This window comes from Grampus griseus (assembly GCF_964374135.1).
Source record: "Grampus griseus genome assembly, chromosome: 2".
Taxonomy (NCBI): domain Eukaryota; kingdom Metazoa; phylum Chordata; class Mammalia; order Artiodactyla; family Delphinidae; genus Grampus; species Grampus griseus.
The window spans coordinates 174571630-174583785 of record NC_139018.1 but is presented as its reverse complement, the minus strand read 5'-3'; the positions used below and the strand labels follow the sequence as shown (position 1 = coordinate 174583785).

At 41.9% G+C, this 12156-nt stretch overlaps 1 protein-coding gene across 3 annotated transcripts in view; it reads left to right on the top strand.

Annotated features, from left to right (window-relative positions):
* Window positions 1-12156, top strand: part of SVIL (supervillin) — a 150282-nt gene that overhangs the window by 61958 nt on the left and 76168 nt on the right. For all 3 annotated transcript variants that reach the window (XM_082647728.1, XM_082647727.1, XM_082647726.1), the window contains exons 4-6: window positions 669-726; window positions 841-992; window positions 4087-4756. In XM_082647728.1, the coding sequence (XP_082503854.1) occupies window positions 719-726; window positions 841-992; window positions 4087-4756 (830 nt within the window). In that variant the 5' untranslated portion in view covers window positions 669-718. The remainder of the gene's footprint in view (window positions 1-668; window positions 727-840; window positions 993-4086; window positions 4757-12156) is intronic.

Genomic DNA, 12156 nt, shown 5'->3' with positions numbered 1-12156 from the left:
TCGTCCACCTGAATTACAGCCAGGAAGCAAATGTTAACATTTCCTTCCAGGGAAAGCCTGTAAGGGGAGGCATAGGAACTGGGTTAATCTCAACTGTAGTTGATCAAGGTGTGCAGTCACGCACCGTTAGAAACCCCACCGGGTAGTTACAGGTCTTTACAGGTCAGTGATGGGGGACGTAGGAGTGGTGTGAGCTCCTGACTGCTGCGGCTTGCTGGTAGCACTTGGGGGTTCACAGTACTTTAGTCTCTACTTTTGCACGTTTGCAGTTTTGCATGATGGAAAGCTTGAAATACTGTGCTAAACCTAATAAAACTAAAAAACGGTGAGATTTGTGCTGGCTGGAGAGAGATTCAGGGCTAGGCTCCCTCTGGCTCCCCTGGATGAAATAGAACTCACTCTTATTACTCCATGGTTTTACTTCTTAGACCAGCCTGTGACGTGTGTGTGTGTGTGTGTGTGTACACGTGCTCATCTGGCATCTGCCTCCCCCATTATAAGACAGTTTGCAGGAACTGTGTCCGTTTTGTGTATCACTGTTGCATGGGAGCCATGAACAGAAGTATGAGTTCCATAAATAGATGTTGCATGAACGAATGAATGAATAAAATGAACGCATGACGACTAAATACTGGACTATCTTTTTCTTCTTTATTGTCTTATTTTAGTTGCAGAATTAAGAAAACTCTTTGAACCAAAGAGGAAAGAATTTTCAGACATGAAAAGGTAAGATGTTCGTTGTACATAATTCGGAAGTAGAAGAGTTTGCAGAGCAGTGTCCAGTGTTGCCTGAGAACTGACGTCCGTGGCTCACCACGCCTTTGCTGGTGTCTTGCACAGAAAAGAAAGAATTGCCAGGCGCCTAGAAGGAATCGAAACGGACACGCAGCCCATCCTCTTGCAGAGCTGCACGGGCTTAGTGAGTCATCATCTGCTGGAGGAGGACCTGCCCAGATACACGCGCGCCACAGACCCAGCCAGTCCTCACATCGGTGAGCTTGTGGCCCGCTGGCCCGTCATCAGCCTTTTCTATCCAGCACTCCTGGAAAATGAGATGTTCCAAGAGCGTGAATTGTGTAGATGTAAAATGTGTGTTAAATCTGTGGGTTTGTTCAAACCAGCAGCAACGCCTGTGGTCAGCTCTGCCACACGCCCCAGGTGTGGTCCTCCAGTGTCACAGCAGTGAGAAATGACCCCCCAGTTGGGTAGTTGATGACCAGTCATTTGTCTCCCGCACCTCCACCCCCGTGCCCCAGACCATCCCAGGGCAGGAACTGTGTCTCTCTCTCCACCCGCTCAGGGCCCCAGCTGTCAGAGACCCTCAGGTTTGTTTGGGAAAGGGCTGAGTAAGACAGGCATCTCTTCTAATAGGTTTAAATAGAATGCACAGATGCCCAGCACAGGACAGCGTTGCTTTCGGCAGGGAGCCTGGAAGAGCAAAGCTGGACCTCGAATGACTGGGGCTCTTAATCTCTGTGTTTATGCAACAAGCATCCTATTTAAGTTATTTTAATAGGTGTAACTTTAAATGCATTGTGTATCTGTTTCATACTGAACAGCATGTCAAACATGACAGCTTTTCCTTGGTTACTCAGACGTTGCTGTAGCATCAGATAATCCACGTGACCTTGGGAGAGGGTGACGCGCGCGGGGCTGCCCTTCCTGCCCTCCCCGTCCCTGGCTCTGCGGCTCTGTGGCTCTGTGCTGCTGCTCTTATATCCGGTATTTTCTGGTTCCTTCCTGAGAGAGAGATGCTGGTCTCCCTTCGTGATGTGATAAGTTTGCCTGTCTCTACAGTTTCTGGTTTTCTGCGGTCAGAAAACTAGAGAACTAAGATTCTTTTCTACATACGTGAAGAAGCAAAAGTAGACAGAGTGCCAAGATATATGGCCAGAAATAAACCCCAGTGTATATAACATGTTAATCCATGTATTATATGATCATTGAAGCATCATGTTAGTAAGAAAAGGAAGAATTATTTAATAAACCAGTAATGGGAAAAATGGGATAGCAGTGGGGAGGAACTATACCCCCTCCTCACTTCCTACCCAAACCTAAATAAGGTCCAATTAATCACATAATTAATTTTAAGAGAATAATTAAAAACACGAAAACAAAGGTGAGTATTTAGTTCCAGCTGAATGGAAAAGGACTTTCAAAACACTGAAACAGCTGTAGAAATCACCAATGACCAGGTCAATTGACTTGACTACATAATAATTAACATCTGTGCTTCAAAGAAAGTCTTTGACTTCACAAAAAATTAAGGAAGTTTAAAAATATCCATGAAGAAGATAAAAAGCTCATATTCCTATAAAATTTTACACAAAACAATAAAAATGACACTGTGAATCAAAAGAATATAGAGCAGTAAGCTTGACCAGATATTCCAGAGAAGAAAAAGATAATGACACAAATGGCTACTAAATAATTGAAAAATGCATGCGTCCTCTTTTTCTAGTAATCAAAGGCAATTTTTAATTTAATTAAAAAAAATTTTTTTTGAGAAACAGGACATCATGATAAACATTTTTAAAAATGTGGAACTGGGCTTCCCTGGTGGCGCAGTGGTTGGGAGTCCGCCTGCCGATGCAGGGGACACGGGTTCGTGCCCTGGTCCGGGAAGATCCCACGTGCCGTGGAGCGGCTGGGCCCATGAGCCATGGCCGCTGAGCCTGTGCGTCCGGAGCCTGTGCTCCGCAAGGGGAGAGGCCACAACAGTGAGAGGCCCGCCTACCGCAAAAAAAAAAAAAAAAAAGTGGAACTATTTATATAAATCCAAAATAGAGATATAAAGATGAAGTACCACAGATACAGATAGATAATAAATTATTATGTGATTATTTGATAGTCTCGTGTATAGTTTTATATATTACATATGTGCTTTCTTAAATTTTTTAATTGAAGTATAGTTGATTTAAAGTGTTGTGTTAATTTCTGCTGTACAGCAAAGTGATTCATTTATACATATGTATACATTCTTTTTCATATCCTCAAAGGCGAGTTTTAAAATTAACACTCGGTGTTAGTGAGAGCATACATTGCAGGTTCCAGTGTACATCGATTCAAGCTTTACAAAAATTAATTTGACAGTCTAGCACGTGTCTTAAAATGATGTACCTACTGATAAAGCAATTCCACTTTTATGCAACTATCTTTTGTAACAGTAATCAGAAAATATGATGGATTAAAAGTTAGAGTCAACTTCAGTGCCCAGGAATATGGAATGGTTAAATTGATTCTGGAATGCCTGTAGTGTGAAATATTATGAAACCTTAAAATGATGTCTTCAAAATAAGATTTCCACACTTAGAAAAATGTTTTATGTAGGACATTAAGGTTACATAAAATATGAGTTATTTTATATAGAAAAAAAGAAATCACTTATATAAAAAGAAATGACACATAAAAGACTAGAAAGAGTGTATAGAAAAGTTTAGCAAATTATCCATGTATTTATTACTGATTATTGTATGTTAGTGATTATTGGTGATTTGGAGGTTAACCTTCCTGTTTTCACCGTAGACCTTTTCTACATCAAGCATGCAGAGGATAATTGGAAAAAGCCACTTCTGTTAAAAAAAAAAAAAAAACGAAAAACACAGCCACACCTGGCAGATGTTGACATGGGCCATTATTGTTATGGTTACTATCAGATCCTGTGTGGTTTCCCATGAAACCACTATCCATCACTCGTCAAATTACAGCAGTTCGAATATCTGTTATCTTTTCTAGAGGAGTCTGAACTCGTCCTCTGGCCTCACAGATGAAACATTAAACTCAAAAGCAGAAAAGTAAATAAGGGGAAATAGGCACTGAACTAGAGCGAGGGCTGTCGGGACTGAGGTGTAGCTGCGGCCATGCTTGACCCAGCTTATGCAGCCCGTTGAACGTCACAGCCTTTATGTATTTCACTGCAGACCTCAAACTCTTCAGCATCCCAGGTAAAGCATTTTAGGCAGCTGCACGTAAGTGAGAAATTGGACCTTCACAGCCTGGGCGCTCGGAGCATATCGTGTACGGAACAGAGTAGAATAACCTCATTTTATTATTTGCTTGAAATCTGTGTGTGTGATCTTCTTGTAGGCCAATCAAATGAAGAGGAAGAAACTTTGGATTCTTCCTTAGAAAAGCAGACTCGATCCAAACACTGCACAGAATCCTCGGGCATCCATGGTGACTCCCCCTACGGTTCCAGCATCATGGACACCCAGAGCCTAGAGTCCAAAGCCGAAAGGATCGCCAGGTACAAAGCAGAGAGGAGACGGCAGCTGGCAGAAAAGTATGGGCTCACCCTGGACCCGGAAGGCGACGCTGAATCTCGATACAGCAAGTCCAGGAAGGACCCTGAGACGGCTGAGAAAAGGGGAGGAAGAAGCGACCGCTCTGCTGAGCCCAGCAGAGATCCGGGCGCTTCCTACGCCAGGACCGAGGTCCCGGGGCTCAGGAGCTGCATGGCTGGGCCCAAGGACCACGCCCTCCACCGGCGCGATGGTGTTTCCGACACAGAGGTGCTGCTCAACGTAGAAAACCAAAGACGAGGTCCAGAGCCCAGTGCCACCGGGCCAGCCCGAGACCTGCCCCCCGCGGGGGAGGGCTCCGCATCCTTCCCGTTCTCCGGGCGAGACTGCGCCCTCGGTGAAGTGCCGAGGTCCCCAAAGCCAACGCACAGCCTGCCCGGGCCGCCACCTGGGCAGCCGGCCTCTCCGAGCCACTCCACAGGCGACCTGCCACTCCCTGCCGAGGCTCGAGCCAGGTAAGTGCTGACCTGCAGACACCTGCGTCCCCTCTGCCACTGCTGTGTCTGGGATCTGGGGGTTCTCGGCGCTCTGCGGAAGTCTGGGCTCACCGCAGAAATAATGCGATTTATGGTTTTTTAATTTCCGCAGTCTCAACACAGGTCCTACGGAAGCAGAAAGCTTCCTGGTCTTTTTGATTTTTATAATTCTTGGTGTGTTCTTTTTTAAAAGAATAAATTGAACAGGTGTCATGGGGACACACTTTCAGGACCTTTTTCTTTTTTTAACATCTTTATTGGAGTATAATTGCTTTACGTTGTTGTGTTAGTTGCCGCTGCGTAACAAAGTGAATCAGCTTTACGTACACATATATCCCCATATCTCCTCCCTCTTGCGTCTCCCTCTTGAGCCTCCCTACCCCACCCCTCTAGGTGGTCACAAAACACTGAGCTGACCTCCCTGTGCTATGCGGCTGCTTCCCACTAGCTACCTATTTTACATTTAGTAGTGTGTATATGTCCATGCCACTCTCTCACTTCGTCCCAGCTTACCCTTCCCCCTCCCCGTGTCCTCAAGTCCATTCTGTACGTCGTATGTTCCTATTACCATTTTCTTAACTGTTTTGGGTTTATTATTGTAGGTCTTTTCCTTCTCTTGTGTTTCCTGCCTAGAGAAGTTCCCTTGGCATTTGTTGTAAAGCTGGTTTGGTGGTGCTGAATTCTCTTAGCTTTTGCTTGTCTGTAAAGGTTTTAATTTCTCCATCAAATCTGAATGAGATCCTTGCTGGGTAGAGTAATCTTGGTTGTAGGTTTTTCCCCTTCATCACTTTAAATATGTCCTGCCACCCGCTTCTGGCTTGCAGAGTTTCTGCTGAAAGATCAGCTGTTAACCTTATGGGGATTCCCTTGTGTGTTAATTGTTTTTCCCTTGCTGCTTTTAATATTTTTACCTTGTATTTAATTTTTGATAGTTTGATTAATATGTGTCTTGGAGTGTTTCTCCTTGGATTTATCCTGTATGGGGCTCTCTGTGCTTCCTGGACTTGATTGACTATTTCCTTTCCCATATTAGGGAAGTTTTCAACTATAATCTCTTCAAATATTTTCTCAGTCCCTTTCTTTTTCTCTTCTTCTTCTGGAACCCTTATAATTCAAATGTTGGTGCGTTTAATGTTGTCCAAGAGGTCTCTGAGACTGTCCTCAGTTCTTTTCATTCTTTTTTCTTTATTCTGCTCTGCAGTAGTTGTTTCCACTACTTTATCTTCCAGGTCACTTATCCGTTCTTCTGCCTCAGTTATTCTGCTATTGATTCCTTCTAGAGAATTTTTAATTTCATTTATTGTGTTGTTCATCATTGTTTGTTTCATCTTTAGTTCTTCTAGGTCCTTGTTAAATGTTTCTTGCATTTTCTCTATTCTATTTCCAAGATTTTGGATCATCTTTACTATCATTATTCTGAATTCTTTTTCAGGTAGACTGCCTATTTCCTCTTCATTTGTTTGGTCTGGTGGGTTTTTACCTTGCTCTTCATCTGCTGTGTGTTTTTCTGTCTTCTCACTTTGCTTATCTTACTGTGTTTGGGGTCTCCTTTTTGCAGGCTGTAGGTTCGTAGTTCCCGTTGTTTTTGGTGTCTGTCCCCAGTGGCTAAAGTTGGTTCAGTGGGTTGTGTAGGCTTCCTGGTGGAGGGGACTAGTGCCTGTGTTCTGGTGGATGAGGCTGGATCTTGTCTTTCTGGTGGCCAGGACCGCCTCCAGTGGTGTGTTTTGGGGTGTCTGTGAACTTAGTATAAGTTTAGGCAGCCTCTCTGCTAATGGGTGGGGTTGTGTTCCTGTCTTGCTAGTTGTTTGCAGGGGGTGTCCAGCCCTGTAGCTTGCTGGTCGTTGGGTGGAGCTGGGTCTTAGTGTTGAGACAGAGATCTCTAGGAGAGCTCTCACCAATTGATATTACATGGAGCCGGGAGGTCTCTGGTGGTCCAATGTCCTGAACTCGGCTCTCCCACCTCAGAGGCTCAGGCCTGACACCCGGTCAGAGCACCAAGACCCTGTCAGCCACACGGCCGGTATGTGGGGAGTTTCTTGCCTTTGGGAAGTGTGAGGTCTTAGGTGTTCTGTAGGAGTTGTTCCACACGTAGATGTATTTTTGATGTATTTGTGGGGATTGCCACGTCTCACTCCTCCACCATCTTGAAGGTCCTCCTCATGACCTTTCTTCTTACTGTGTTTCTCGCTCGCCTTTAACAACTGTCTTTTTCTTTGTTTTTCTGTGGTCATACCCAAGACTTTGGGGCGATTGTTTTTGTTGCAGTCATTTAAAGTCACCAAGCAGAAGGACACCACTAACCAGTTTCCACTGGGTCTCAGTTTAGGGTGTGAAGTGTGACTGTGATATACGCTGAATATAACTGTGACATATGTTTTATAAGTATATTGGCACGCTAAGAAGACAGCTGTGTATACGAGCATCTCATTGAAAAGATCAGCCAGTAGGAGAAATCGCTGTGTCATAGGGTCAACCTATGGAAAATCAGAAAAGGAATAAAATCAAAAGGTCAGATGCCAGAGAGGATATGTGTTTCTTTCCCAATTTAAATACCTAAATTTAAATTTAAGTTCAGTTTAGATATTTAAATCTAATAAGCGTGATGACCAATTAAAATGCAATCTACTTAAACATCCTACATAACGGTTTGGGGTAATTGTCTAGACAGACTCCGACATGTATTTTTTCAGTTCAAACAAGCGTTAGCTTTGCAGGTGAATTGAGGAAGGATGAGAACCCGAGATAAAGCAAATTTATTCTGGAAGAAAGAAAAGGATGTTGGAAAATACTCCTGTTTATTCCACATTGGAACGGAGCAGTAAATATGGTCGTCTTCATATGGCAGTTATATATCTAAAGCAGCTTATTTTAGTTATTGAAGTATATTGACCTCAAGACCTGTCACCACTTGCTTGATCATCTATGCTAGAATATTTAGGGATATTAGTTTCTAAGAGAATTCAATAGTATGGGTCCTGATTGTATTTTGAGGGCCTTTGTCCAGCCTTTGAACTTAACTGCTTAAAATTTAGGGACCTATTGTCTCGTACTTTGAAAGGGAAGTCTGTTGTTTGGGAAATTTGCTTTTCGTAGTAGAAGCAGTGTTTTGGCGTTAGTTACGCTCTATCAAAGCAAACTCTTCATGGGCTGTGTGAGCAGGACAGACAAACTTAACATCGCAGTTTGGTTACATGGGTTAAAAAATAACGAGGAATCTAACTTCTGAGTGCCATATCATGAAAACTGTTTATTATCGTGGTGTCTAGTTAGCCATCTAGATCACATATAGTAGATGAGATTTTGAAGCAGTTGTAATAATAATTAAAACCATGTTGAGTATTCCAGGTAAAATGACAGGATTCTTAATAGTTCTCTGTGAGTTAAAATCTCAATATTCAAAAATATATATCACTTAAAATCGCAAGAGCCCATTTCCTTCTAGATTATTTGAAGAGGCACGTTACCTGGAAATGTTCGTAAGCCTTAGCCTGACAGCGCCTTACTTTCATGGAAGAAAGGCTTAAAAGTATTGAGAAGTTGTAAAGGAGTTCACAAGGAAGCACGTGCCTTATTTTTTTTGAAGCCACTCAAGGCATACAATTCTATGACTTACAGGCAAAGAAACACAAATCATTTCATACGTGTAAGGAAAATACCTCAGATATATTTACATTAAAAAAGGATGGAAAAGAATGTGTGACAGGTATGATGTTAAAATAGCGTTGGGATTTATTTGGCAATGATTCTATTTATTCACCTTTTAAAGGTGGATTTAAATGGATGAACATTCTGCTAGTTGTCCTTTCTCTAGAGCCAGGAAATTCGGGTGTCAGAAGGTCATTGTTGTCTCACTTCCACTTGGGGAGAAGAAAGACAAAAAATATTTTGTGAACTGAAACAGTAACCAGAGAACCCTCGGTGACCCAGTAACCATAAGTGAAAATAAGATGGTGTCTGACCTGGAAATATGTGACAGAGAAGTTTAGAAGATTAAGGAATGACCAAAAATAATTATCTACAAATAACAAAACAATTGAGTGCCATACTTAATCATGGATTTGTCCTATCACTGAAACGGAGTATTTTTCTCACTGCTGTATTTTACTCTTTCATCACCTAGCTCTACCAGGATTTGGAACTATTCATCTCTGAATTAAGTCATGCCCATTCCGTCGTTTCATTTTGTGCTCACGAGAAAGAGGCTCTTTTTGTTTCATTAATTAAATAGGAATACATCACTCATGAACTATAACATCAAAACACTGCCCGTGGTGTCCTAAATTTCAAATGTGAGCCAGGTAGCGAATGCATAGTTTTTGTATATTCTCATATATGCTAACGCAGAAATATATGTACACACAGAATAATCATTAGTTCTTACACTGTACTATATACTGTTTTTAAGCATTATAAGCTCAGTAACAATCTCTAGGGCAATATTTAGCTGAGTAGTAAGTTTATTTTAGAATTATTTAACGTCCAGTTTATATGATAAAGAACATATGTATGTGTGTATGTTAATGTATGTATGTATATGTATGTTAGTCACAGGGTCTTCAGTTCAGAAACCCTGTTAGTTTCCCAGGAAGTCGGGTGAAAACATTGTTCTGTAGCAAACTAAGAATGTACATAGTAACAGAGCAGTATATATACACCACATCATATATGTGTGTGTGTGTGTGTGTGTGTATATATATATATATGCTATATTATATCAGTAATAGAGCATAAAACACCTCCCAACCACCATTCCCCAAATCCTGCCAAATCCTGTTAAGTCTGGGATTTCAGAAACTACGTTTTCTGACGAGGTGGTGTTACTGATACGAACCATTCTTTGTTACTTCAGCCACTGTGAATTTTAGAATAAAATTCAAAGGGATCTGGGGCCTATGAATTATTATTCAAAAATTTAAAACTCTGAGCTCTATTAGAAATCCTAAATTAAAAGCTCTTGTTGAATTTGCTCCTCGGCGTATCTCTTAATAGTAAAAGCAATAAGATGTACCGTCTCGGTTCCTTCTGTGCGTGAAGGGACTCCTTCACTACCCCGAGTCCCACAGCTGCTCTTCTCCTGAGCGTCTATACTTTCCTACGTGACTGGAAAGAAGAGAATCACACCTGATTTCCTAGAGGTGACCTGCTCTGGAAAACCCTTGTTTTTGTTTGTTTGTTTGTTTATTACTCTACTGGGATCCCCATCACACCTTCTCCCACATAGTAAACTGTATCATTCGTGGCCAGAAAATGATGATGGGGGTTTCATGCAGAGCTGATGCTGACATTTGACCGGGGGCAGCCGCCACTGGTGATCTGATGGTTTAGACTGGGCTTCCCTTGCGATGGAGCATTGGCCAGGAAGATAGGCCAGGGTATATCCTCCAGAACAGTCTGTTTCTGCAACACTGTGACGTGCAGACTCTGGCCAACTAGGAAGGAAGGGGGATTATGCTGCAGTCTTTCTTTCTTTTTAATTCAAAAAACTTCTTTTGTTTTCTTTTGTTTTTAATTTTATTGAAGTTTAGTTGATTGACAAAGGTGTGTTAGTTTCTGCTATACAGGAAAGTTATACATTCAGTTATACATATATTCAGTTATACATATACATGTACTCAGTTATTCAGTTATACATGTATATATTCTTTTTCATATTCTTTTCCATGATGGTTTATCACAGGATATTGAATATAGTTCCCTGTGCTCTACAGTAGGACCTTGTGGTTTATCCATCATATACATAATAGTTTGCATCTGCTCATCCCAAATTCCCACTCCATCCCTCTCCCTCCCCACCTCCCCTTTGGCTACCACAAGTCGATCTCTATGTCTGTAGGTCAGTTTCTGTTTTGTAGATATGTTCATTTGTGTCATATTTTAGATTCCACATATAAGTGATGTCATATGATATTTGTCTTTCTGTTTCTGACTTACTTCACTTAGTATGATAATTTCTCGGACCATCCACGTTGCTGCAAATGGCATTGTTTCATTCTTTTTCAAGGCTGGGTAATATTCCATTGTGTGTGTGTGTGTACACATATATATACCACATCTTCTTCATCCATTCCTCTGTCGATGGACACAGGTTGTTTCCATGTCTTGGCTGTTGTAAATAGTGCTGCTATGAACGCAGGGGTGCACGTATCATTTTGGATTAGAGTTTTTATCCTTTATTTCTGATCGTTTGGGCATCTCCCAGTGAGAGGTTTGCATCTAAAAACCGTCTCCAGAGCCTGAAGCTCATTGTTTTGGTTAATTAGGGAGATGCTGAGGAAGGCACCTGCCTCTGGACCATCTGTGTTCCTGGCTCAGCTCCTGTCTCTACCAGGGCAGGAAGGTTCCTAACAGAGACTCTGCGTCGGGGCAGAATGTCATAAGAACAGAGATCTCCGAGGATCTACTCTTTAAAGAGACCGCTGGGTACTTCTCACGTGTCTGTTTTTGTATCAGCACAGGATCGCTTTCACCTTTCAGTCCCTGTATCCCCAAACATCAGTCCTTGCCGTGTTCTTCTAAATTTGGGCTATATTTATGGTTAACTCATTGCCATTTTTTTCCATTTTATTCTGTTTTCACTGGCAAGTATCCATTTCTGTCCATTGAAAGAAATGAGACTGTGTCACCCCCGATACTAGCTGGTTTGTCCTGAAAATGGAGAAGTCTGCCGGATTTTATGTAAAGTTGTGCCTGTGTGCTTGTGCCTGTGCACGTCCCTAGTGTGCGTGGATAGTAGCATGCATATTCACTGCCAGTGAACACAAAGAAATCATTAGCAGCTCTCCAAACAACTTTCAGCAAATAAACTTCTAGCTTTAATGAGATGCCGAAGTTAATAACTGTTCTTCCTAAGCTGAATCGTGTTTTATCATTAGGAGCTGTTATATAATTAGAGCTGGACACCCACAGGGTGAAACTAATTTTACTGGCTGGATTTGACTTCCTTTTGGTGGCAGGAAGCACTTTTTTGTCTGTTAACTCTTAGGGGTTATTGGGAGTTAAAGCATGTCATCATATTGTATACTTAGGGATACAAACCCAGAGCAACTCCTGTCTTTGACAACTTCGGGTGAATTCTTATTTCTTGGTGATACAATCCTCTGCCAGACAGTTGCCACATCATTAAAAAGTTCGGTTACACTCAAGGTCACCATCTCATCCACAGTAATCCTATAGCCCTCTCCCGAGAGGTAACCTCCGCCCTATGGAGAGCAGGCTCACCCCAGGACCCCACAAAACAGATATTCTATGTTAAAGAATTTTAAACTCTCAGAACCAGAAGTAACCCGGGAGATTATTTAGTTTAAAAATCTATTTTATACATGAAAAAACCTCTGAAGATTATATGATCTATATAAGACCATATAGCTGAGTCCATGATG